This window comes from Gadus morhua, chromosome 14, assembly GCF_902167405.1.
Source record: "Gadus morhua chromosome 14, gadMor3.0, whole genome shotgun sequence".
In the NCBI taxonomy this organism is placed as follows: Eukaryota; Metazoa; Chordata; class Actinopteri; order Gadiformes; family Gadidae; genus Gadus; species Gadus morhua.
The window spans coordinates 18,913,154-18,940,653 of record NC_044061.1 but is presented as its reverse complement, the minus strand read 5'-3'; the positions used below and the strand labels follow the sequence as shown (position 1 = coordinate 18,940,653).

General features: G+C 42.4%; 3 protein-coding genes across 3 annotated transcripts in view; 2 read left to right on the top strand and 1 right to left on the bottom strand.

The window, feature by feature from the left end:
* The first annotated feature begins 15,300 nt into the window (after positions 1-15,300).
* On the top strand, positions 15,301-18,038 carry tmed3 (transmembrane p24 trafficking protein 3). Its single transcript, XM_030376183.1, has 3 exons — positions 15,301-15,557; positions 15,975-16,220; positions 17,212-18,038. The coding sequence occupies exons 1-3, from the start codon at positions 15,414-15,416 to the stop codon at positions 17,437-17,439; spliced, it is 618 nt and encodes a 205-aa protein (XP_030232043.1). The 5' UTR covers positions 15,301-15,413; the 3' UTR covers positions 17,440-18,038.
* A 275-nt stretch (positions 18,039-18,313) lies between these two features.
* LOC115558247 (isocitrate dehydrogenase [NADP], mitochondrial) lies at positions 18,314-26,483 on the top strand. The gene is made up of 11 exons (XM_030376182.1): positions 18,314-18,755; positions 19,161-19,252; positions 19,982-20,147; positions 20,955-21,115; positions 21,880-22,023; positions 22,367-22,503; positions 22,791-22,942; positions 23,975-24,087; positions 24,621-24,718; positions 24,876-24,968; positions 25,399-26,483. Exons 1-11 carry the CDS (start codon positions 18,623-18,625, stop codon positions 25,481-25,483), a joined length of 1,374 nt encoding a protein of 457 aa, XP_030232042.1. The 5' UTR covers positions 18,314-18,622; the 3' UTR covers positions 25,484-26,483.
* Positions 26,484-27,003: 520 nt separating this feature from the next.
* The window catches only part of znf710b (zinc finger protein 710b), an 11,450-nt gene continuing 10,953 nt past the window's right edge, over positions 27,004-27,500 (bottom strand). Inside the window, 1 exon segment of the mRNA XM_030376184.1 lies at positions 27,004-27,500. This exon segment is cut by the window's right edge and continues 2,319 nt beyond it. The gene's annotated coding sequence lies outside the window, so the exon portion shown is untranslated.

Genomic DNA, 27,500 nt, shown 5'->3' with positions numbered 1-27,500 from the left:
TGGTCAAAGATGTTTATTGTTGATAAGAAAAACAAAATGGATTAATTTATAATGTAAATATTGCAAGAAAAATCTTTTGACACATAATGGCAAAATATACTGCATTTGCCCAATATCTCTAAAATTAAAAAACCTACACAGCATCCATTGCTTTAATATACCTAAACAATTGAAAAGATACAGCATAAAACGTCCATACCTTGCCTTCCACAATGTCAAGACTTTAATCTAAACAATTATTGTGACTGTGAGTAGCATACACGGTCTCTCACACCATCTGAACACAGGCAACCTAATTCCATCTCAGCCAAATACACAAACACCCACCCACACATACACACACACACACACACACACACACACACACACACACACACACACACACACACACACACACACACACACACACACACACACACACACACACACACACACACACACACAATCAAACCCCTACACTCACACTTTTCTCTCTCTCTCTCTCTCTCGGCCACGCTCACACCCTACCACCCTTACCGTGACCCTGCCAGAGCAGCATCTGTCTTGCTGCCTAACAGGTGTCCTTCTCCTCAAGCCAATTGCACAAGAGCGACAAATGGTGGGCCTCGCTATATGCTAATGACATGCAAATTTCATTAGCATATCAGCCGGAGGTTAGGCATATTAATGACAGGTAAAGGCGTCATAAACACCCAGAGAAGAAGAGAAGCACGGTCATGTGTGTGTGTGTATGTGCGTGTGCGTGTGTGTGTGTATGTGTGTGTGTGTATGCGTGTGTATGTGTGAGAGAGAGCTTCGGCTTTGACCTTCAGGTGTTGGCGAAGGTCAGAGAGAGAGAGAGAGAGAGAGTGTGGATGTGATTCAGGAGAATGTCTGTTGGTTATTATAATGAAGTCGGGGTGAGAATCAAAGCAGAAGGTGCTAACATTGTGTAGGATTTTGGGATTGTGGGGTAGGATGGTGAATTGATGCCCTGCAGATTATTGAGAGAGGGGGAGATGTGTGCCAGGGTAATAGAGACTATGGAGACTGGATACAATGTTAAAAAGCAGTTAATCTATTGCTTGGTCCAAATACATTCAGGGCCTTCTCCATAACATTGATATCCATTGGCAGTGGTGTCTACTTTTTTATTAGTCTACAGTAGCGGCGCCAAAGTAGTATGCTTGTTGGAGCTACGGGTGGGCTAGATTGGTTATAGCAGGTACTAATACATTTTGACTCAACAAATAATACTAAACACTATATGATACGAATAAACCAATCAAATCACACAACAAGCAGCAACGGCCATCAGCACTTACGCAAACGAAGAATATAGTTTCATAGCTCCGTTTTGTTACATATAAGCCAAGGCCTTTGTCGCCAAGTGCCGCAACGGATCCCGGGAGGGTCGGGGGCGCCGCAACAGTCGAAGTTGTGCGCGATATAATGCGTTTTTTGTGTGGGTGTAGTGTGTTTACTAAAGGAAACTCTCAGGTTTGTTCGGAGTATGGGCAATGAGAGTTGCATACTCTTTAACATGGGTACCTGTCTGGTCATACTTGCCAAAATACTTGCCAAATTATTATTAAAAAACATATGTTTTCCATAAATATTTGTCAATACAAAATTACTGGAGGTTTTGGGAGGGAGGGCTTTGAGGGGGCTCAACCTTTTTCAGGGGGGGGGTTAAGCCCCCATGTCCTTTATTTCAGCAGAACGTGTGATAATACTCTTGGTTAGAAGTCACTGCAGGGATGCAGGTAGCAGACGGCTTAGCAGTTGGATTACACTGAGATAACACTAGTAAGCATTAGCATGAACCTAGCTTTGTCTGATGAATGGTTAATGTATTGGCCATACCAGCTATTTACCATACCATTTTGCATATTGATTTTGAATGATACTTTAAAGCTTATGTAAATGTAATTATGGAAATATTTAGACAGAGGACATCCATGTTTCAAAAATGTGCAAACTGAAATCTTTCACTCCATTCAAATACCCGAAAGACTGTAAAGCAAAGTAAATTAAATGAGCAAGACCTTCGCCATATAAACAAATGCACACATGCACACACACACACACACAAATACACACAGAGCCAAGGACATTGCCTTCATACACAAACATAGAAATATAGTGGTTCAAACTGTTTTGTTACAGTTAATATAGAGCAACAATCACCAACACACTTTTACAGTTGAAGAGATTGAGGGAGGACCAGTGCACTAGTACATTTTTCATTCTGACATCCATTACTGATTATAACGCACACACACACACACACACACACACACACACACACACACACACACACACACACACACACAGACACACACACACACACACACACACACACACACACACACACACACACACACACACCCACACACATACGCACACACACATACTCAGAAACGCCGGTTTACGGATGTGTGTGTGTTCCAATTACATTTGACCTCCATTTTGTTCTGCTCCTGCTCTTGAAGAGGGTGTTTGGTTTTAAGAGGCTAGAAAGATTAAGCTGCCTTATTTCCTCTCTCAGATGGAGGCCTCCTTATTGAGACCGTCTATTTGTGTCTCTGCCTGGAAGACAGACAAAAAGAGGACTAATAGACCCTTTTGCAGTCTTCCGTGAAGAGTTTGAAAACTGTGAGAATTGCCTGGAGTAAACACTATGAACCCAGCAAGGCATGGAACAGTCCAGCCCCGGAGATACGGTGGCTACTGCTTACACTGGGATTGTTTTGTGACCACCTTGTCCATACACCACTGGTTTAAGTGCTACTGCACTTGTTGACCTCCAAATAAGTATGGAATAAAGGTTAATCTAACTTCTAGTCAAATATGCCTAAACATATCTATTTTCTAGTTTCATTAAAATGATACATCACATATCTAAAATTATCCTACCACAAAACAAAATAAACAAACTGTGTTGACTGAAGACAAACACGGTGGTTCATATCACATGCATATAAAGTTCGGCAAACAAACTATATAATAGCAGCCCTACTCAATGCTAGGCCGCTTGCATGTACAATACGACAACAATGAATGTAAACCGCCATCTAGTGGCAAGTTGCGGGAGGTGACACTGTTTCCGGTGTATTGCAGAGCCGCCGCTGCGCTTAGCTCACCCGGCTTTTCATGACGTGTGCTGGCAGCCCTCCGTGATCACATTTCATCCTCCACTAGAGACCAGTGCTGTTTGCCCAAACATAACACCACCGGCAGTAGCCCTGACCCCAGAATCTATAGAGTATGCTTATAACTTATACACTAATAACTTATGATAGTATAACACATACAATACTACGGCCCATATAAGCCTCAACAAACATTGCATTTGTATTAAAATCCATATTAAGTCTTGACTCAAGCTTCACTTGCACCTTAGTATACATTCATATCATCGATATAGTTACTAGTTGACAAAAAGGCCTTGACGCACATGCACTTCAGACACACGCATGCACACGTGCACACACATAGACAGACCAAAACACAGGACCTAGTTATACCAACAAACAAAGGAGCTTGAGTTTGTTATCATGGACACATTATTCAAATTTAAAACTTTGCATGATTCGTGTCCATGGTAACTGAGGGCTGTACAGTGCGCGACAACAAGGTGATAGTTGGAGGGTCTGAAAAAGTTCTTAGATCATATGGGAGGAATTCCTCTTTGATCTAATTGGCTCTTCAATCGTATGACATGATAGCACCCACAATTCATGCCGAAAAAAATTGTTTGCGATTATTCGCCAACATCTGAATCGTTAATCGGTGGACAAAATGTTTTGGCCAGGGTACTCGAGTAACACTAAAAAGGTTGTGGGGGCGATTCCTAAATGTTTGCAGACCTGTAGGCACCTCTGAGCAAGAGGCTCTAAACCCTATTCCTGCTACTAAATGTAGCACACACACACACACACACACACACACACACACACACACACACACACACACACACACACACACACACACACACACACACACACACACACACACACACAGAAACACAATCAAATAGCCCGTTTGAGTTTACTCCTATTTTCCAAAAATAGAGAATCTTTATTTGACTATCTTTTTTCCTGGTATGATCATAAGTATCATGTTACTTTATTCCCATTGCCTCTGAGCGGTCTTTCAGAACTGAGCCTCTGACGTGGAGGCTGTGGGTAATGACCCAGGCAGCCATGATGTTAGAATGGCTAAATTTAGCATGAGCAATTAACATTTCTGATGCATGGAGTTGGACTTTATTTCCCAGAAGGCCATAGTGAATTAAAGGCCAATGGAATTTGTCGTCAGATGATTGAAACACGTAACATGGTGAGGTAAACATTCTGGCCAGTCATCACGAGACAAGAATACAAATAAATACAACACAGAGCACATATTCAGCAAGGTCATTCTGGTGCCAGATCAAGGAATTTTGTTTCTTTAGGCGCATACCTATTGGAATTTTTCTGATCAAAAAAAATGTGCTGAGCTATCTTTGCAGCTTTTTCTTTTTGTATGTGGCAAAAACAACCCCCCCTTGAAACAGTGCTTGAAAAGCAGGCATTGTGTCATTGAAATGTGTCGTTTGTCAATAACACAAAACAGTTACTTAGGCCAGTGTCATGAGACAACACAACTCATAACGTTGAATGCAAAACCAAATTAGTATTTAAAAGAGTCAGAGTTTGTTCCAAAAAAACCTCTTCAAAACGTTTTAACATAGATAACGCTCATTGGAAATGTTATATAAAAACGCACTGTAATTAAATATGTATATAGAAAATGCATATACCCACACACTCTAACACGCACATAGACACACAGTCTCTCTCTCTGTCTCTCTCGCACACACACACACACACACACACACACACACACACACACACACACACACACACACACACACATACACATACACACACACTCACACACACACACACACACACACACACACACACACACACACACACACACACACACACACACACACACACACACACAAATGCATACACAGGGAATGTGTGAGTTGTAATCCCAGCGAGGGAAAGATGTTTTAGCAGATCTTCTTGCGGGCCCCTGGATCCGCCCGGGGCCCGGTGGAAGCCAGGAGCCCCGGAAGAGGACAAAGAGGAGCCCTGGCCTGTTGGTTCAGCGGCAGACTTTCACACTGACGTTGATGGGAACACAGCGGACGTAATCACACAACAAAAGGCTGCTGGGATAGCCGTGCCCTTCCTCTCCCTGTGGGATGCCAAGACATCACAAAGCATTAGCCGCACGACGCCCGCCCGGGCGGAAAGCGGCCGGGTGTCAGAGCAATGTCTGGCAACCGGTTGGAGAAGAGCACGCAGTAGGCCTGCTACTCATTATAGACGTGTTGTGTCACTGATGCTCTGGACGACCAAATCATGTTAAGGGTTAAGCTCTTGATAAATGATAGTGATGAGACTATATCAATTATTATCTATTTTATTAGTGCTTAGATTTGTGTGTATGTGTGAGTGTGTGTGTGTATGTGTGCGGTGTGTGTGTGTGTGTGCGTGTGTGTGTGTGTGTGTGTGTGTGTGTGTGTGTGTGTGTGTGTGTGTGTGTGTGTGTGTGTGTGTGTGTGTGTGTGCGTGTGTATGTTTGCGCGCGCGCCTTTTTTGTATTGCATTACTTGTATTGACAAGTCACGTCGTTTGGTTTCATCAGCTAATATTTATGTGCTGCATAATCTCTTGGATGTAGGCTATGTGAGAATAAAAATGTTAATGCATGAACGTGCCTGCGTCTGCAGGTATACCGACTGTATCTTCTAACGCACAGCGCGCTATGCGCGACTGGCCCAACGGGGGGCAGCGCAGCAGGTGCTAAGTCAGACAGACAGCCGAGTTGAGTCAGCAGCTTCGCTCCAGCCGGTGCGCTCCATCGACGGCGTCTTCATCCCGGCGAAAGAACACTGCCGGGGGGGATCAGACGCCACAAGAAGCGTCGATCTGTACGTCCTTCACCAAGCCTCGAACCCTGGCGTTCTCACGGGGGTCCTCCGTCGACTCCCTCGATATACGCACAACCATCACCACATCAACAATAAAAGCAACCACCAGAGAGCCACTTTGGGATTTGAGTTCAGGTGAAGCCCGGAATAACGACCAGGCGGAACTAATCGACCTTGTCAGCTACTCTACCCTATCAAACAGCTGATCTGCTTCTTGCTGAAAGGGTCACAAATTAAGTGGATAGAACAACAAGTCAGACCCACTTGTTCGTTATTGATTACTGATCTATTACACTAATTTAATTATTTAAACACGAAGAAAATAATATTTCCCAACTAGTACATCGTAGAGTGCTGTATAGTGCCGTTTAGTGATCCGAGTGATTATTGATCAGAAGTTTAATCCAAACACATTGAGTTTAGTTTTCACGCTTATATAAATAAGAATCATCCTCGAGGATATTCTGTCACTACCCTGCAACTCCTTACCTTGCTGGTATTTCTAGTCTCATTCATTTTGTGTGCGCATTCCACCTATAGATTATTAACAAATGATACCAGAGGAAATATAACTTCTAATTTCTCTGGTCTCTGTTTTAGAATGTTATTATAACCATAACATTACATGTATTGCTGCAATTCCAAAGGGACTATATCTGTCATAAATATCTTCTGACATATCTTCAACAATCAAGATGTAACCAAAAATGTGCAGGAATAATTTGTGTACATAAATAAATCCTAAAATAAGCAAAGCAACTGCTTTCAGTGCTATCTTATATAAATAGATTGATATTTTTATAGGGGATGCCAAATACTGCACAACAGCAGTCATACTAGACTACTAGGCGACTTCTATTTTCTTCCAGTAAAGCAACTTCAAGTGATACTTAATCACTGTCTCTAGCTACTTACAAAGAGAAGGGAAGTAGTAAGTCATACACAAGTATAGCAACAACAGTGTTTTACATGCATACAATCATGTTGGAAATCTCCCAGGGTAATACATATAGACCTTCCTACTCTTGTTGCCAAATTAAATCGTACTATCTTGGTATGTATTTAGGATGTTCATTGGATAATTAGAGTCAGAAATGCCGGGAGGAGAGGGATCATAAATCTCGAAAAAGTGAAACAACGTGAGTGAAATTCATTATCATACAACGCTTCTGGGCTAGTTATGCTATATACCTGGCCCTCTGTCAGGCCAATGCTTCAGATGGTACCTACATGCTTGGGTGACTTTGTATCCATTTGTGTCTGTGTATGTGGGTATTTGTGTGCATGTTTATTTGTGTGGGTAATGTATGTGTGTGTGCGTTTATGTTTGCGTGTATTTGTGTGTGTGTTTGTTTCGTTGTGTGTTTATATGTTTGTGTGTGTGTCTTTGTGTGTGTTTCATTGTGTGTCTATATGTATTTGTGTTTGACTGTGTGCATGGCACCTTTTTATCGACCTGCCCTACCTGCCCATATAGGCCAAACCAGTCAGCCTGATGTATAACTATTCTGCACCTTTTACTTTTTTATAAGATACATATCCCCCCTGATGTATTTTTCCTACTATCCCACCTCCTGAAAAGCACCAATGAGAGGAACCGATGTTAAAGCCACAGTGGGGCGATCAGCAGCCCTGTACTGCCTAGTCACCGTTGGCGAAGGCGGTAAAAGGAGCATTCCGCATGCCGAGACTCGCTCCCCCAGAGAGCTGAAGGCAGCATGGGCCACTGGGCTCCGCACAGGCCTCTCTGAATGCTGCAAGCCTGCATTCCCTTCCCAGCCTCGGGCACCTAACACAGTCTTCCTACCCTCCACTCTCTAGAAGACTGAAGGGAGCGGGAAAGAGAGAGGGGGGTTTATGAGACATGAAAAAGGTCAAGTAAAATGTAAAAACAGGGTGGGGGGGGGGGGGAGAATGAGAAGAGAGTGGAAAGTCCAAAAGTTAAACACAAGAAGGGGACTATCAAGGCGCGAAGGGGGAGATTGGAGTGCACAAAACCTAAAGAGTTTTAGACTATGTTGGACATTGAAAGGCATCCAGAAAAAACAGGGCAAAATGGGGACTGGAGACAGACAGACGGCAGGAAAAGAGTGACCGAATGAGAGCGTGAGGAATTAACAAAATAGAGAGCGATAGAGAAAGATAGATAGAGAGTGAGATAGGGAAAAATAAAGTGATAGAAAGAGCGAGGGAGAGAGGCCATGGCGCATACCAGAACAACAGTCTACACAGTATAATACTTTACATGCATTCCCACTGAGCCTTCCTGATGTTGATCTGATGTTCTTCGCTGGGGGGGTTGCATGCCATGCCTGCACCTGTACTGTCTCACACAGGCCTCTCGCCCAATGGGATATGAGAGCGGAGGGAGTCTGTCTCTGGTTGAGCACAGAGCCTTAGGTGCTGCAGACCAAACCTCTGCTGTTACATGAGCACAGAAAAGCAGAACAATCAAATGATGGTTGTGGGGGTTAAGTCAATTAAAGTACTCCTAAATCATTTGTGGCAAACCAATCTCTGTGTTGGTCACTAAGGGTCAACTTGCCAAGTGAAAGATGGAATGACACACTGCTATGGAAAATCATCCCTTGTGCAATTTATTGAAGAGAGAGAAAGTGGTGGAATACGGGAGCGAAAAGGTCTTAGTTGAGCGAAAGTGCATTTCTTTCTCTCTGTGGTTGAAGGTCCCTGAAGGAGAACAGGGGTGAGTGAGTGGTCAGCCGAGGCCTGGTTCGCAGAGCAGATAAATACAGGCTGAATGCGGCTCCCAGCTATGCTTGCATTGGAATGTTCTCTTCTGCCACACCTGTGTGGGACGAGGCCGCCAAGAATGGCCTCTCATCCTACTGGCTGATCTCTTCGTGACTGACGTCTGGAAGAAGAATTTGGCTGGCGTCCCACAGGCCCTAGGGGGCAGGTATGGGAGCCGACAGAGGTTTAGCCAATGGCAGACGACGAATGGCGGAGGAGCCAGGCGGGGCTGCGGCCAAATAAAACTCATCTGACGGGGTGTGTCTCAAACGTGTGCTGGCAGTCTGAGAGTGAGGTGCTATCCTGCTGGCAGGAGCCACCTGACTGTTGGCCATTCGAATCCAAACCGGTGCCTGACTGAAGCGCGGCCAAAGCTGAAGAGAACCCCAAACATCCAGAGTGAGTTTTTTCCCTTCCATGGCGGCCTCGACTCTGCATGAAGAAAAGCTGGAGAGGATGGAACCAACAACCTGCCGGGGATGGCCGGAGGGCATGAGTCGGAGTATCCAGCTAAATCTTTGGCTGTAGATTTTCCGAAAAGTCCCAAAGATTACTGAGGATTTTTATGTGTGTTTAATTGACTGTATTCGTTTTGATTATTATTATTATTGTATCTGAACACAATACAATTTTCTCGTGTGGTAGTAATGTGTGTTTGCATTTTGGTTGTCGCCCTATGGTCGCTCACATCTCCTTATCACTTTTCCAGCCCAGCTATCGATTCTGTATCCGTTGGACGGAGAACTGATAAGGGCATGTGTCTGACACTAACTGCACATGCGATGGAGTCGATGTTTAAATTAACTTTCACGGCAAAATTGTACTTCTCTTTAACTGCGGTAAAGTTGCTAGGTGCAGTAGGCGAATATCTATAAAGCTTGCAAACGGGGAATTTGGGACTACAGTACACTGTGTACTTTACCATTTTGATTACATCACTTCTGTGTAGTAAATGGTTTGTAATATGACTAATTTGCTGTTATTGCTATTATACAACATATTTGTTGTTGAGAATTTGACAAGTGTTTCAAGTGTGAATGTTAGGATGCAGAGATAGTTATTCAACAGTTCACTAATGTTAAGGCAACTCACAGGAGATCATGTCAAGATATATAATATCTATATAATATATTGTTACTCCGTTGTAGGGTGCAAGATGCATTGTTAACCTAGCAACACTATCAAATGTTGTTTTATTGCATATCCTTTGAACTTTTTGAATCCTGTTCCAAATGGAGATTCACTTGAGTTTGATGCATCCGGGTCTCGTCCCGTCATGTCACGTCATATAATGTGGGTGAGTGTTAAAAAATTATGAATACAAGGTGAAACAAGTGAATCACCTCTTCTGCAGAGGTTTGTATCTCTTTCTCATTTAAACATGTTTACCTTTTAGTTCATACTTTATTATCTCCCTGTTGAAAGACAAAAATGTCATGGTGAAGCATGTTTTCAATATACAGCACATGAGAAGACCCTTTAATATCCTGTTGGAACAGGATATAAGCATATCAAACAAATAGTTTGCGTGCAGTATGGTGTAATGGTGAACTCAAAAAGTAACATTTTTGTGTGGACCAAAAGCTGCATGTTACCCTCCATGCATATTAGCATTTTTCTACCCTTAATGGTTGCCACTTTTATTCAAAATAATGCTTCTCATATTTCACAAACAAGAAAAAAACAGCAATCTTCAAATCCAAAATGGGATGAGAACACAACAGACATAAATTATAATGACTTCTGCCTATGTAGGACAACAATCCCACCTTGATAATTGTTTCAAATGTTACACATTTCCATGAGTTCTGACGAACTGGTTGTGATAAGGTCTAATTGAGGTCTCAACCATGCGATGACGCTTTATACAGTTTTTTGTTACATTGTAAATGCACTTTTGCCAAAATAATGAACCAGATGTTTCTGTACAATGCATGTTAAAGCAATGATTTTGTTTAATAAAAATGTAGTTGGTTTTCTCTTGTTTTTTTTACTATTATTTTTTTATCATTGAAGCATTGTTGTCATATTCTATGCAATTCTTTTTTTCATCCCTACATCAATCAATAAAAGAAAAAGAAGTGGTAACTGTGGGCTTTGTCCAAGACCGTCCAATCACTTATGTTGGCCCCCATTAAATTGTGGGATGGCTCACCTGTCTGTTCTCCTGCCAGCACTCTACCCGTGCACTCATTGTGCCTGACCGGACACTTACACAAGGATAGGCAGATCTAAAGCTAAAGCTGTTTTGGGCAATAGCTTTGGAGAAAGGCCTGAGGGGAGGGTCTGATTTTTCCAGTTGAATACTAATCTAGCTTACTCTGGTTTCGCAAAACGGCCTAACACATAGCTTAACTAATTAATTTAGAGATTGAGATGGCAGTTGGGTGTTTTTTTTCCAAAGTTAGACTTTGGAAAATTTCCAGAATATTTAGTTCCTAGACACAATAAGAGCATTTACGAAAGTTTAACAACAAGAAAACGTCGGTATCCACTCAAAAATGTTAGAATTGTGACTAAATAAATATAGTTTGTGTATCCAGTTGATTTGGTTATTCAGCATGCCCTACCTGAAGAATAAAAACAGGTTGAAACAAATTTCCTCTTCTGTGTTTTCTTATTTGTTTGGCCGTGGATGTATTATGAACATAGGCCTGCACTGCTAAAATTGTGCTTTCGGGAATCTGGGAATCTAATCGGTTCCCATTAGCGGTAAATTATTATAATACCAAACACAAGTTTATTAGTGCTAGGTTTTGAAGGTTACAACTCCGCCATGGAATAGAAATACACACCAAATACAACGACAGCTATTTCTAGTTTGATTAATCTCCCATATCTTGTTAAAAGTTATAGTAGTGCGGTTGTTGTGAAACCAGGTTGTCTTTAACCGGTAACTTAATGCTAGCATCTGCAAGAGAGGGCCTATTAAAATACATACCAAACCAGTTTGGCATCGTAGCTTGCCCCATGCAAACTTTAACACATTGAGAGAAAAAAATGTGTGTGTGTGTGTGTGTGTGTGTGTGTGTGTGTGTGTGTGTGTGTGTGTGTGTGTGTGTGTGTGTGTGTGTGTGTGTGTGTGTGTGTGTGTGTGTGTGTGTGTGTGTGTGAGAGAGAGAGAGAGAGTGTGTGTGTGTGTGCGCGTGTGTGCGTTTGTGTGTATGTGTGTGTTTGGGGGGGGGGGGGGGGGCTGTGTTAAGGGGAATGTTTAGCTTCTACAGTTATTATTGGCTCTCAATATCATGGTTTTGCTACCCAATGTTTATAATATTAGAAATTAGGGAACAAAGCTGTGAAACAAAACATGGACAACCCTGGTTGTTTTTAAGTTCCCTATAAATAACTTGACCGGACTTGAACAAAATTAATGAAAGGAGCTGGATTGGATGGTGAAGCGATCCATTTAAAGAAAACAAGAAACTGCTATCACAGATTTGTAAACTTGTAAACTAATTCAAAATAGACCTATGTGTGAAATAACTATAAATGAACAAGTTTGTCATATTTGTTGTTGTTGATGTCATAGAGTGGCGAAGTCACGCCCTTTCCGGTAGAGCCCATGGGACCTATAAGATCGAAAAATATGAATGGGTTTCAATGGAGAGAAAGTAATTATTTTCTGGTCCCAGTCTTTATGTGGCCCGGATTACACATATGTTGGTTGTGGATTTAAATGATAATTTAAGGACAAAAGCATCAAAAGATCATTATAAATTGGGGCATGTGGGAAAGTTTCAGTTATGCCGATGGGGAGATTGTTGGTCTTGTCCACGCCAGTCGCAGGGAGCGTGAGCGTAGTCTTTCTTATTGTGTTTTCTCTACAGCCTTAGCTGAACAATTACACAATAAACGGTCAAACTCTTGACATGAACAATTATAATTTAAATCAACAAACAACATATGTGTATTCAAGGGCATATAAAGACTAGGACCAGAAAATAATTACTTTCTCTCCATTGAAACCCATTCATATTTTTTCAATCTCATAGGTCCCATGGTCTCTACCGGCCTACATATACTAGGTACACACACATACATACCTTGACTTCTTCAGCTCTAAAATCAACACCATTCACCAACAACTGGCCTCATCTCGCACCCCCTCTGATGACCCACCCTGGATGATCACCTCTGGCCAACCTCTCATCAGCTCCCTCTCTGACTTCACCCCAGTAACAGAACAGACCGTCTCAGAACTCATCCGCAAAGCCAAAACCACCACCTGTCAGCTCGATCCTCTTCCCACCTCCCTTGTCAAAGCATGTCTTCCGTCCATCTCCCCCATGATCACCAACAAAATTAACTCCTCCCTCACTACTGGTACTGTACCCCTCACTCTCAAGCTGGCTGCCATCACTCCCATCCTGAAAAAACCTGGTGCTGACCCATCTGACCTTAACCATTACCGGCCCATCTCCAATCTCCCTTTCATCTCCAAAACACTTGAAAGGGCGGTTGCCGCACAACTACATTCCCACCTCGACATTAACAATCTCCATGAACCGTTCCAATCTGGCTTCTGTCCAAAACACAGCACTGAAACAGCCCTAGTCAAAATCACCAACGACCTCCTCCTTGCAGCCGACTCTGGATTACTCACCATTCTCATCCTCCTCGATCTCAGCGCAGCATTCGACACCATCTCCCACCCTCTGCTCCTGGACCGCCTAGCTGGTATTGGGATCACTGGTGCTGCACTCTCCTGGTTTACATCCTACCTCACCGGCCGTCAACAATTTGTTCAACTAAGCAACCACAAGTCTGGGTGTTCAGGTGTCTCACTGGGTGTCCCCCAGGGGTCAGTCTTGGGTCCACTCCTCTTCACCACTTACCTCCTCCCGCTGGGCACACTCCTCCGTCACCATGGGGTCCATTTTCACTGCTACGCTGACGACACACAGGTCTACATCTCCACCAAACCCACCGCTGCCATCCCCCCCACCTCCCTCATCACGTGCCTGGAAGAGATCCGGAGCTGGTTGAGCAGGAACTTCCTGAAACTCAATGGAAACAAGACCGAGGCCCTGCTCATCGGATCCAAATCCACCCTCACTAAATCACAACACACCCCAGCTCCACTCATAATTATCGATGGATTCCCAGTACCCTTCACCTCCAAAGTCAAGAGCCTCGGTGTCATCCTGGACAACACCCTCTCATTCGCACCCCATATTCACAACATCACCCGGACTGCATTCTTCCACCTCCGCAACATCGCCAGACTCCGCCCATCACTGACCCAATCCAGCACTGAAATCCTAGTTCACTCATTTGTCACATCACGCATAGACTACTGCAACGCCCTCCTCACCGGACTCCCCACCAAACTCATCAACAGACTGCAGATCATTCAGAACTCAGCCGCCCGGATCATCACCCGCACCAAATCATCTGACCACATCACCCCTGTCCTCATTCAACTTCACTGGCTCCCAGTACATTACCGTATCCAATACAAAACCCTACTCCTCACCTACAAAGCTCTCCACAACCTAGCCCCCAGTTATCTCTGTGACCTCCTCCAAGAATACACTCCCTCCCGCTCCCTCCGCTCAACCTCTGCTGGACTACTATGTATCCCCACATCACGACTCACTACAATGGGTGCCCGGTCATTCAGCTGTTCAGCACCCAGGCTCTGGAACTCCCTACCCCCACACATAAAACAATCAGACACCATTACAACCTTCAAGTCACAACTCAAAACTCACCTGTTCAAACTCGCACACAACGTCTAACTGATCACTGTTTTGATTGTTTTTTTGTTTTGTTTTGTCTTGTTTTTGTTTTATTTATTTATTATTGCTTATGTTTATTTATTTTTACACAATGTCTTGTTTTTTAAATAATGTATGATGACTATATGCTCTGTAAGGTGACCTTGGGTGTCTTGAAAGGCGCCTCTAAATTAAATGTATTATTATTATTATTATTATATGCTTTTTTTGTTGTTGTTGTTTTTTATTCTATAAATTCTCGAACAGATTCACCAAGCAGGATATGGATTAAATCTTTAAGTCTTCATAGAAGGAAGTCAATAAAACGAAATATATATTTCAAAATGAATAAATAGTCATTCGGGGGTTTCGTCTACAAGAATGTATTATTGCTATTGCTATTATTATTATTATTATTATTATTATCTTATTGCTTATGTTTATTTATTTATTTATTTATTTATTTTTTCCACAATGTCTTGCTTTTTAAAAAATGTATGATGACTATATGCTCTGTAAGGTGACCTTGGGTGTCTTGAAGGGCGCCTCTAAATTAAATGTATTATTATTATTATTATTATTATTATTATTATTATTAAGAACTACAGGCGTTGGCATAGCAACGGGCCAACTTTACTGTCAATTAAACATTGTACTTGCTGTAGTTTGGTCTGGCTTTGCGAGACTAATTAAACGGTACTAAATTGCTTTTTTTTGTTGCATTTATTGATTCATATTATTGACTGTATTGAAACATTGATATTATATATGAATAAGCGTGGCTTTTTGAGGATGACAAGTGTGGCTTTTGGAGTACGACACAAGCAATTATTGTATTGAATGCGTGCCCCGGAAGTGGTTGTCCCTGTGCCACGTCAGTAGTAATGCTGTTTCTCTCTAAGCTGTCACGCAGACTAATGTATTAGTATCCTGCTGGATATCTGAGTAGACTTTTTGAACCATTTAACATGCATTACTTTGGGGTTTGTTGTTTCATCCTTAATGTGATCCTTGTTTGGAGCACAGAGGTTACTTTTGAGTTGCCTGACAATGATAAACAATGTTTTTACGAGGATATAGAGAACGGTGTTAAGTTTGACATAGACTTCCAAGTAAGTTGCATTTCAACGACATATTTTTCATACAATTGCGTTCGTTTGATGCTGTCATTATTGAGCGATTTTGAGACATACATCCTTTATATCCTAAGGTTACAGCCCGTGTAGAATGAGGAAATTACTAAAACGTCGCACTGCTTTTACCAGAGGCTCTCTAACTTGAAACCTTATTATTTAAAATAAATAAGCATATGTTGACACCTCTGGTGTCACTTCATCAAGTACAGGGCACTGAGCTATAAAGTATAGTAAAAATAGAGAAAATAAATACGGATAACATATCCATCTACAACATATTAGTACTGTTTATGATCGTTTTTTTAGGCGTCGTTAGGCCTTCTTGTGAATAACCTAAACTGTGTCATCTGATATAACACACACACACACACACACATTCTTATGTGTCTCCAGGTGATTGCAGGTGGGAACTATGACGTGGACTGCTTTGTGACAGATCCACTGCACAACATCTTGTATCATGAGCGAAAGAAGCAGTATGACAGCTTCTCTCACACCACTGCCATGGGGGGCGCCTACCAAGTCTGCTTCAGCAACGAGTTCTCCACATTCTCCCATAAAATAGTGTACCTGGACATCAGAACCGGTGAGGAGAGACCTCTCCTCCCGGTGATGAACAGTGCAACAGCATTGACTCAGGTTAGTAAATACATACACTAAGTACTTTGATTAGTACTGCATCAATACATATAACAAGCTTACTTTGGTTAGTAGTGGTGGTAATACATACAACAAGTACATTGTTACAGGTTCAAAACAAATAAGAAGTACCCACTTGGGCAACAGCTGGGGCCAATAAATAACGTTCTTCGGTTAGTACTGGTGCAATATAAAACAAGTACTTAGTTTAGTATTGGGTTGAGTACCTGGTACTTGTAACTATTGTTGACATCGTACTACCAATCCTATTCATGCATGATAAAGTACAGCATTCCATAGGTCCCAAAGGGTTATAAATCAACTCTGGTGTGACAGATTAACTCCACCAGATGGCGCCATACCCTTTATATCCTTGAGATAGTGGCATACTTTTTATGTGATCACATAATGTGAACACCTTTTGGTGTTGTTAATATTTGCAGTTAACTTAAGATCAGTTACTGTTATGACTATGCAACTATTCTTATTTTGAATATCTTGCATTCCAAACAATTGAAGGTACTGAATGTGTTGGGGAAAAAAAAATTACTCACTGGGCCATCAGATTTTACTCGCATCTGAGTTATGTGGCGAATATGATGATTCATGTTCCCTTCACACCATAAGATGTTTACTTCCTTGTTCCTTTATATTTTTTCCGATACAAAGCTTAGTGTGAAGTGAGTTTACCCACACCTGCTGTCAGGCTTCCTGTCATTGACCTGTTAATATCTCTTTATATTTTTGAATTTCCCTCTTAGTAACTCTAATTCTTGTCAATTATTGATTGTTACCTTTATATACCTCCATATTTTCACTGACATTTCAGAGGCAAAAGAAGGCCATTAATAAAGGCAAGACGTTGGTTATTATTTAAAAAACAGATAACCCATATATTTTTAAAACAAAAAAATGTGCTTCCATCCAATATCCCACCTCCAATCCACTCGGTGAAACCCTTTTGTGTTTGATAAAATCTCCATGCACACAGCTGGAGTCCACTTGCCTCTCCATCCACGAGATCCTGAAGGTGGTGTCGGAGTCTCAGACGCGCTACCGCCTGCGGGAGGCGCACGACCGCATCCGGGCGGAGGACATCCATGAGCGCGTCAACTACTGGTCGGTGGGCGAAACGGCGCTGCTGTTCGCCGTCAGCCTGGGCCAGGTGCTCATGCTGCGAAGCTTCTTCAGCGACAAGAAGGGAAGCATTGGCACCTAGAGAAAATAACATTGCGGTTCAAATGATGCACATGTCTAGCCCCAGAGGTCCGCAGTGTAGTCCTCCATGTGGTTCTCGCTCAGGTCCTCAACGCAGTCCTCAATGCGGTCCTCACTGAGGACCTCAATGTGCAGTCCTCAATACTGGTCCGAAACCAAACAGGATAGTCTTTTTTCAACACATCCGTGAGTTGATTTTAGTAGAGTGCATATTATATGGCTGATATATAGAAGTTACAGTTGTGTGGAAAATGATGTCTTCCAGCACAGCAGAAATAAATATTGTTTTGGTTTATTTTCTGGAAGTACTTGAGAAAACTCGTTCTTTACATATGAATGGACTTATATTTGTTGAGATCTTTATATGATAATTCCAGATAATGGTATATGATGCGTTGTGTTGCTCATTTGTTTGTTTTAATTATTTTATTTATGTACTTACTACTATGGTCTTCGCAGTTGTCCCTCCTCTCCGTCGTGTTTTTTTTCTACATTTTCCTTTGTTCAGAGATAATGCAGTGCCTTAAGCGATTTGATAGTTCAATTGTAGGCTAATGTCTTATTTGTTTATTTCAAATAAACATGTGGTGGTTTACTGAAGCTGTTGCCAACAGGGTGCCGTACCGTTTGATGTATTTTAAATGGTTGCTTCTTACATTGGACTGACTTCTCTGGGGTTGCTTACTATAAAACATTAATATTCGGATATGTTACACAGAGTAGCTAGATTGTGAAAGTCAATTTTGTTCAGTGTTGGCTTAGTAAGCCTACCAGGAAAAATAGGTGTTAGCCAATGGTGAGATGCGAATATAAGGGCATTTAGTAGCAGGGAAATGTTGATCCATTTAACAAAAATAAATCTGTTTTCTTGAGTTATTAATTGAATAAGAAATAGGTCCAAGTAGGAGAAAACCTCCGTCACCCAGCCGGCTTGTGTGCATGGGTGTTGGTGCGTGCATTAGCGCGCTGCAAGTTCCTTGCCTTCAAGGGAGAACAAACTTCCCTGGATGTCGAAATTTCATTTATACTCGTATCATTGTGATTGGTCGCGGATAGTTTCCGCGTAGACACGGTCCGGAACGTAGGCCTACAACGCGTCATCACTCATTTACCGCGCTCTCTCTGTCGGCTTTAATTCATACCGTCATTGCAGAAGGTAAAGGTGTCTGCAGAAACCGTCCAACATGGCAGGGTACATTAGATGTCTGGCCTCCGTCTCCAGAGCTGCGACCACGAATTCTCTGCGCAGCAGAAGTCCTGCTGTGCTGCTGGCGTCTACAGGGACCAGCAATCAAAACCGGCGGCAGAACCGAAACTGTGAGTCGTCATTAACGAACGGAGACGCGTAGCCGGCGTGGTTTTATTCTGGTGCTTGATGTTATGCAATCTCTATGTTAACAATGTAACCACAATAAAGCCTACACATTTTTACTTAAGACAGGTGTTGAATCTAAATAAATGCCATGTTTCTCATGGTGTAAGAAATTGGAAGGGACTGCTTACAGTAAAGTAGGTAGCTAAATAAATATGTAGATCCACTGACCTCTTGCGTTCACATTATTCAAGATAGTAAAAATTGGCCTTGTTGAATGTTTGGTAGCAGTGGAGTTCGACCACACCACAGTACCAAGCTGAGGTGTTCCTTCACTAATTCCTCATAAATGACAAATTACAGATGTTGTGGAAAATCCACAGCAATTAAGTATTTGTGTGTGGTTGTAGATGCCACCAAGCGTATCATGGTGAACACCCCTGTGGTGGAGATGGACGGAGACGAAATGACCCGCATCATCTGGGAGTTCATCAAAGAGAAGGTTACCGTCTTAATAATCGGTGTTCATTTGTTCAGCATTTTTATGAACTAGTATGTCCGTTGGAACATTTTTATTACCGGGTGAATAAAGGGTTTAATTGTCTCCGTATAGCTGACTGGACTTTGTAATCAGAATGTAATCAAAGCGGGTCACAGAGGCTAACAGTAAGATAGGGTATTGATATCAGCACTGAACTTAGAGTTGTGCTTCCCAACCTTTGAATTTAGGTATAGCGCACTAAATGGTCATGACGACCTTTCCCGGACCAACTCATATGCAAACAAAGAAAAATAACCCTTTGTACACAATCATTTGTGCAAAAAGCAGGGAAACAGTCGAAAGAAAGTCTGCAACGCTGGTAATGCTATCAGTGTGTTTATTTAGCAAACATAAACTAACCAAATAGCCTACGTAATTGGAAAACATTACAATGGTAAACATGATGGAATGGACAAAGCAATATTAATTTTGAAATAATAACAAGCCATATAACTAAATTTACTAAACAATCATTTTAATGCATACATATCTTGTATTTTGTAGATTGCAAATGCGTCTATTTAATCAATATAATCCCACTACTACATAATGGATAAACACTGAACAGAGGCTAATAAATTCTTTGACTGTAATGTGGGTCACAGTATGTGCAATAATTGTGCTACTACTTGAAGTGGTGCTGAATCCTCCCTCTCCTTTTTTTAACATGCTGCTGCCCCCTGAACACAGCTCATCCTATCAAATGTGGAGGTGGAGCTCAAGTACTTTGACCTGGGTCTGCCCTACCGCGACCAGACCGGGGACCAGGTGACCGTGGACTCTGCCCTGGCCACCATGAAGTACAACGTGGCGATCAAATGTGCGACCATCACCCCTGACGAGGCCAGGGTGGAGGGTAAGACCCAGGCCGCAGCTAGCTGCCTAGCCAGCACCACCGCACCACCACAGACACTACTCACGTCTCAATCATTGAAATAGACTTCTACTCTTGAGCCCGCTATGCTGCCATTATGTCTGTCCATTAGGGCACCCATTGCACTCCTAACCATCCCTCACTCTACCTACCTTCAAGGTTTCTTCCTTGATAATTAAGGGAGTGGCTTGTGGGGATAGGGGGGTGTCATCAAATGAGGCCCTTTCAGGCTGTTATTGTGATTGAGAGCTTTACAAATAAAATGGACTTAATTTTACTATACCCGATTTGACTATATATATGTCACCCGGTGTCCTTATAAACCTGTAGGGTTCAGAGTTATGTTTACCGTACCAGGTCACACCTTCACCCAACCCTACCCCCTTTGGCATCCAGACACGCCTTGCTGCTATAGAACGTTGCTTATGGACCCATAGTTCTGGTTACCATGATAACTGATGTTTCTGACTCACACATACACATGCATACTGATTGTGTACTAAAGTCTCCCTCTCTCTATCTTCAAAAATACAACATTCCATGTCTGAATGGTAACCGTGGTTTGTAGTGTAGTATGGCATGAGGCTAGCATTAGTTAGAGAGTCATCATTTGTTATTGTGGTTATGTAGTTATTATTCCAATAGTATTCCAATGATAGACAAATAATGTGCAAGAATAATATCCCTCGTGCACTACCTACAATTTTTCATATTAATTGTATCAATGTACATGTCATGACTAATGTCCATAAGCCAGGTCTGAAGGTCTTCCTTCTGGATGTTCCGCAGAGTTCAAGCTGAAGAAGATGTGGAAGAGCCCAAACGGAACCATCCGGAACATCCTGGGCGGCACTGTGTTCCGCGAGCCAATCATCTGCAAGAACATCCCCCGTCTGGTTCCTGGTTGGACGCAACCAATCACCATTGGCAGACACGCGTTTGGGGATCAGGTATTAAATGTACCCCCCGAGTTTAAAGGGGAACAAAAACGTTTAAAGGGCACATATTATGAAAACATCACTTTTCCTGGGATTTGGGGTGTTATTTTGAGTCTATGGCGCTCCCACACGCATACAAACCTTGATAAAAGTCTGTACATGATTCTTTTGAGTGAGATATGCATTTCTGAAAGTACCCCGCCTACAGTTAGCAAACGAGCGAGTCCGTTTCGGCGCCCCCTCCTACATAGGAAGGGGGCACAGTTGAGTATTACCTCCCACTTCCCCACTCTCCCCTCCAATCAGAGCATAGCTACGATTTTGTGGACCAGCAGACGAGCAGCTGCGGCGGGGGGAACTCTCAGCTCCGGGAGTACAATCCCTTTCTCTGCGGGCCTGCAGATATTATAAATACCCATATCTAATATTATTATTATATTATTATATATTATATCGATATAGAGCTCCAGGAGTCCGCAAACGGCAACAATCCCTACTCCTCCATACTGTGGACAGCTCATTGGTCATTGGTCAGCAGCTTATTTGCATTAAAGCTACAGACACCAGAAACAGCACATTCTGAAGGGACTGAAACAGAGGGGAATAGCGGTAGGCGAGATTTTTTTTCCTAAAAGCTTTTTTCCAGCAAACAGCTTCAAAAACATGTTTCTGGAAATCAAATGCTACGTTTAGTTGTTGGGAAAACACCATAATATGTCTCCTTTAAATTCAATCAAATGAAATTCCGATGAACTCTCTTGATCCTCTTGTCCCAGTACAAGGCCACGGACTTCGTCATTGACAAGCCCGGCAAGTTCAAGATGATTTTCAGCCCAGCGGATGGAGGGAAGGAGAAGGAGTGGGAGGTGTACGACTTCCCCTCTGGAGGCTGTGGAATGGGAATGTACAACACTGACGAGGTCAGCAGCCCCGGATTATTCAATCAGGATCATTCTCCAAAGCCTACTGTTACCTTTTATCCACCTGCACTTTGTACACACTTTTTCACAGCAGATATTTCCCAGAATATTTTCCAATCATCATTTGTTTTGCCTCCTGAGGGCTGTGGAGGACTTATTTAATAACGTCTTATGAGAGAAAAACGAGGCCCATATCCTAATGTTGTCCATTGAATTTGGCGTGCCTGTTCTGGGGACTGCACAGGCTTCGCCTCGAATGCGGCCGAGTCGTAGCACCTGAAGACGCACTGGGTTTGGCTCTTAAAGTGTCTCTGTTTGTCTTTCTGACTGTGTGTGTGTGTAGTCCATCACTGGGTTCGCTCACAGCTGCTTCCAGTACGCCATCCAGAAGAAGTGGCCCCTCTACATGAGCACCAAGAACACCATCCTGAAGGCCTACGACGGCCGCTTCAAAGACATCTTCCAGGTGGTCTTCGAGAAGTAAGAGATGGTTTGAGGAAATGGATGAACCTGTTCTGGTTCCAGTATCCAGTTTCCGGACATGGCTTGAGAAATGATATGGTTCTTAACCCTCCTTTTTGTTGTAGTGCATATGTGTGAGAAACACACAAAAACATTGGTTGAAATAACAAGCTTTTTGGTTGTTTGCGTTTGTTTGCATAATATTGCTCCATGAGGTTGTATTCAACATCCTAGGTGGTCGCCTTTTGTGGATCACAATGTCAAAATGAAGGGTTTTATGAGTATAATCTCCCTCCCTTCCCCAGTAACTACAAGACAGAGTTTGACGGGCTGAAGATCTGGTACGAGCATCGGCTCATCGACGACATGGTGGCCCAGATGCTGAAGTCATCCGGGGGCTTCGTCTGGGCCTGCAAGAACTACGACGGAGACGTGCAGTCGGACATCTTGGCTCAGGGTAGGTGTTCAGCTCCTGTGCCTGCGTCCTCTTAAGATCGTAATACAAGCAGGAAAGCTGGCAGTTGGATTTCTAGAGTTTGTTGCGATTTGCATACAGATTATTTCAAACCAGTTTTGTGACAACTGGTGCCAATCTGAGGTTTAAAATGAACAAAGGAATTATACAAAGGACATTGTTACAGTTTAAAAAAGTTGTTCAGAAACGCAGGCATACAGGCATAGTTACATTGCAAAGATGTATGTATTTTTCTCCTTATAATTCACTTTTTTCTTTTTTACTCATATCAAGTTCTAAAAAAGCAAACTAATGTAGTTGTAGCATCCCATTGTGCAATACGATCATCAAGGTAAATGCATTCCAGGCATCCTGGCACAAAGCTGCATGAGGCTGTCTGTCACACATCAAGATGTTGGATGTGTGACAAACAGCACGAGGCATGTGCTGAGGATTCACAAGGTTTTCAATCAGCACTCCTCAGGTAGCGCTGGCATATCATGTTGTGTATTCCCCTTGTGATGCAGATGCATCGCAATGTAGTCTTGACACATATTTGCTTCATACTTTCCCCACACCTTAATTATTTGGGGGTGCCAGTTGTGTTGTAATCACGTGTTGGTTTCATTTGACAATTAACTTGGATGCTGGTTCTTGCTTTCAGTCTTCTAATGAACGGTTGGAATGTGGCTCAATACTTTGATTTGAAAGGGATATATCCAAAAAAATTGGGTTATACTCTCTGTGTGTTCATGCAAACTTTCTTGATGACCTATTGCTTATTCAGGTCGCCACTAGGGGGCAATGTTCATCTATTTACAAGATATTTTCTTAAAATATCAAAAAAGGCAAAAAGAAATGCAGTCCCATCTTGAACCTACTGTAACTACTTAGTGAGTGAGTGTGTGTGTGTGTGTGTGTGTGTGTGTGTGTGTGTGTGTGTGTGTGTGTGTGTGTGTGTGTGTGTGTGTGTGTGTGTGTGTGTGTGTGTGTGTGTGTGTGTGTGTGTCTGTGTGTGTGTGTGTGTGTGTTCAGGCTTCGGCTCTCTGGGTCTGATGTCGTCGGTGCTGGTGTGTCCCGATGGGAAGACCATCGAGGCCGAGGCAGCCCACGGCACCGTGACCAGACACTACCGAGAACATCAGCTGGTAAGACCACGCCTACACCCTGAGCCTAACCCCTAAACCTATCAACTAAACCCTAACTATTAACCTAACCTCTAGCCCTGACCGTAACCCTAGGTTCAGAAGAAAGTGTTGCTCTGTGTAAAATTCAAGTAATTTGTGCGCTCATGGTATAAATAGATGCGCACGATATGAGTGTATCATCACACTCATTCTGTTTGCATTAAGAGTATGGAATTACTTGTTTCTACCATCCATTATGAATATTTTATTATTTAAGTATTAGAGGATCATGACTAAAAGAGGGCAAATGTATTCTCGATAGAACATTGGATGGATAGCTGTCATGTCATTGTGTAGGCTCAATGTTGTGAAACAAATGGTGGACTACAAAACATAAACCCCTGTAGAGTCATATGTAGAACGCTGGTTTTTTGACAGTATGGTTAAGATCAGAGAGTGGCCTACAAATGTATCATTACTATAAGAATAACCAGCAATAAAGTGATTGGCTACAGTTATATTATATATAAAACATTTCTGTCTTTGTTATTGAGGGCAAACCAACGAGCACCAACCCCATCGCCAGCATATTCGCCTGGACCCGGGGACTGGAGCACAGAGGCAAACTGGACGGAAACCAAGATTTGATCAAGTAATACACCCTTGACATATTAACTACTATAGCTATATAGTAGTAGCTATAGAGCTGCTGCGTGACAGGATCCACTTCACCGTCCCTCCCTGCGCCCTGTCCCCCTGCGTGGCTCCGTGCCGCTGCCCATGGTGACCAGCTGTCTGTTGACCTGTAGGTTCTGTCAGACTCTGGAGAGGGTCTGTGTGGAGACTGTGGAGAGAGGCGTGATGACCAAGGACCTGGCCGGTTGCATCCATGGTTTGGCCAAGTATGTTTCACCATGTGTTTTTCTAATCATATATAGTGTACACTCTGGGTATTTGTAATATATGTGCGTAATCTAAATCTATATCTAGCGATAGAGATAGATGAAAAATATGTATAACTAAATGCGTTGTTGGAAAGGTGCATACTTCCATGTTGTGATATTAATGTTTAAGTGATGTTTTAATGAAGACATTAGGAGCACATGAAAGGGTTTGGGCTGGATGGTTAGATATAGGTAGTTTGTTTTGGTTTACGATATGGAGTTTGAAGGTTGGGGAATAGGGTTTGGGACTTGATTCTGTTAGGGTTTTGGCTCAGGGTTACAGGTTATTGTTTGGAGTTTATTGGCCTGGGGTTTCAGTGGTTATATTTCAGTGTGGGATAGGGTTAGATTTATGGTCTGTAATGATCCCAGCGCTGTGTCTTCCCAGCTGCAAGTTGAACCAACACTACGTGACCACCTCAGACTTCCTGGACGCCATCAGGACCCACCTGGACAAGGCTCTGGGGAAGTGAGGCACCGAAGAGCCCAACTCAGACAGACTACTCCTTTTGTAACTTTTTAAGGCCCTCATTTGGGTTGGCCCTTTCTCGCCAATTTCAAAAAGGAGAACACTACTACAAGTGCCATGTTAAGGTTGTTTCACACTACAGCTCAAGCTGAGAGCGCATCCCTTTTTGACCCATTTTAATCAGTGAGCCCAAGCACACCTGTTTGGAGTGGAGGTGTACTGCAGAGTGGAGCGGGTATTTTGATCCGGACTGGATCAGCTGATCAATGGAAATGGTCTAGATGGCAGGTCCACGTGGGTAGGCCGGCAGTGGGAAGACAAGTGCTACCGCTCTACGCTTGAGTTGTGGTGTGCAGCGGGCTTTAGCACTTTTACATTGTCATGTGATATCTGTGCCCCTCCTCTCCAATTGCCCTACCTGCCATACCTGCCTTTGTATTACACTGCCCCTTTGCATCTGTGTATAACGTATCGCTACACATTGGACTGCTTTTCCACATAGACCAGTCTGAAAAAATAAGTAAAGGTCATTTTTACGATCCTAATTTGTTATAACGATGACAGATTGTGTTTTTATAATGGTACCGTCAATCTTAGTGTCTGTAATTTAAACTACCTGTATTCTATATTCTACCAATATTTTTCGTGATAAGCCCAATGAAAACATTAATGTGCATACCATATCGTTTCCTTGTTTTAACGAAAAAACACACCCTCATTTCAAATAATTACAGGGAAAAAGTTATCCAACTTGCCAGCAGAGCGCGTCCGAGAGACTTTGTTAGTAATGGAAATGGTTTGTTATCACATCATGGTCATCGATGATGTTGAAACACCCGTGTTAGTTAGGGTCCCAGGCTCTAATTTTTTGGAAGCAAGCATTGTTAAACTACATTCTGTAATTAACTTTATGTCACTTTGTTCTGAAATCTCCTTACTGCTGGCAAATTGATGTGTTGTGGAATCTATTGACCATTTAAATCAATACAATAAGAAAAAAATAACATTGAGAGTTATTTCCATCTAGGATACCCTAAATCCATCAAACCCAGGCCATAGTAGTTGAAGTCATGGAACACATGGTTGGCCCACATTAATTGGCTGTCTATTGATGTTTAAAAGGTGATCTGTTACAGCCGAGACCACAAACTCTTTTACTTCTGGGGTTTTCAGAGTGAGGTATAATCATAAAACATGGCTCAGCCAAATTAGACCCACAGCACAGCTGGCAAAAGATTGGGTTAAACAAACTGATTGGGGACTAAATTATTTTCTACAGTGCTTATTATTTAATTACCTTAACAAGCTGACCATAACCCCTTACAGATTTATATGCTTGTTCCTTGTTTTCATATTTGGCTCGATGTGGTACCACGTCCTGTTCTTCCAAACAGGACGTGGTTACAGTCAGCGATCCAGCTGTCTGATCTAAGACTCATGCAGAGACCATTAAACATGACAAAATAAGAGCCATGCTCAAATTAATGAAGCAGAAGTTCAAAGTCAATATTGAAGATCAATACGGATATTCACTAGTCTTTATTGTTAACGTCTTGGATGATTTTTGACACTAATCCAAATATGGATGAAAATGCAGACAATTTCCTAGCCTAGCTTTGAGTATAACTAAAACATTAAATAGTATAATAGTAAATCACCCAATGAAAGCTATGTATTTGTAAACATTTGCTCCCATCAAATGCTTTGACTGTTGATAATGTTTGTGTTGCATGTATGATGTCCACCCTGTTGCCTCATGCAGCCCGCAGTGTTAGTTTGCCGAAAAAGAAACACAAGCCCTCGTCATTTAAACTAGAGAACCTTTATTACATAAACCATGGTTGTCCATGAGGCCTCAGTTTGATATTTCTCATTCCATAATGAAAATGAACCAGCAGAGCGTCTCAGCGTTGGTCTTTAGTGTGCATACCAAGGCTGACCTGCATGGCAGGTCAGGGGGGCGCCCACTTCCCCCAAAACAATAACTATGAACCACAGCACCAGCGCCATCTATTGGCTTT

Coding starts and splice junctions, on each gene's coding strand:
- tmed3 (XM_030376183.1), top strand. CDS start 15,414: ATGCATTACTTTGGGGTTTGTTGTTTCATCCTTAATGTGATCCTTGTT. Junction 15,558..15,974: donor AGTTTGACATAGACTTCCAA/GTAAGTTGCATT, acceptor ATGTGTCTCCAG/GTGATTGCAGGTGGGAACTA. Junction 16,221..17,211: donor GTGCAACAGCATTGACTCAG/GTTAGTAAATAC, acceptor CCATGCACACAG/CTGGAGTCCACTTGCCTCTC.
- LOC115558247 (XM_030376182.1), top strand. CDS start 18,623: ATGGCAGGGTACATTAGATGTCTGGCCTCCGTCTCCAGAGCTGCGACC. Junction 24,088..24,620: donor ACTACCGAGAACATCAGCTG/GTAAGACCACGC, acceptor TTTGTTATTGAG/GGCAAACCAACGAGCACCAA. Junction 24,969..25,398: donor TGCATCCATGGTTTGGCCAA/GTATGTTTCACC, acceptor GTGTCTTCCCAG/CTGCAAGTTGAACCAACACT.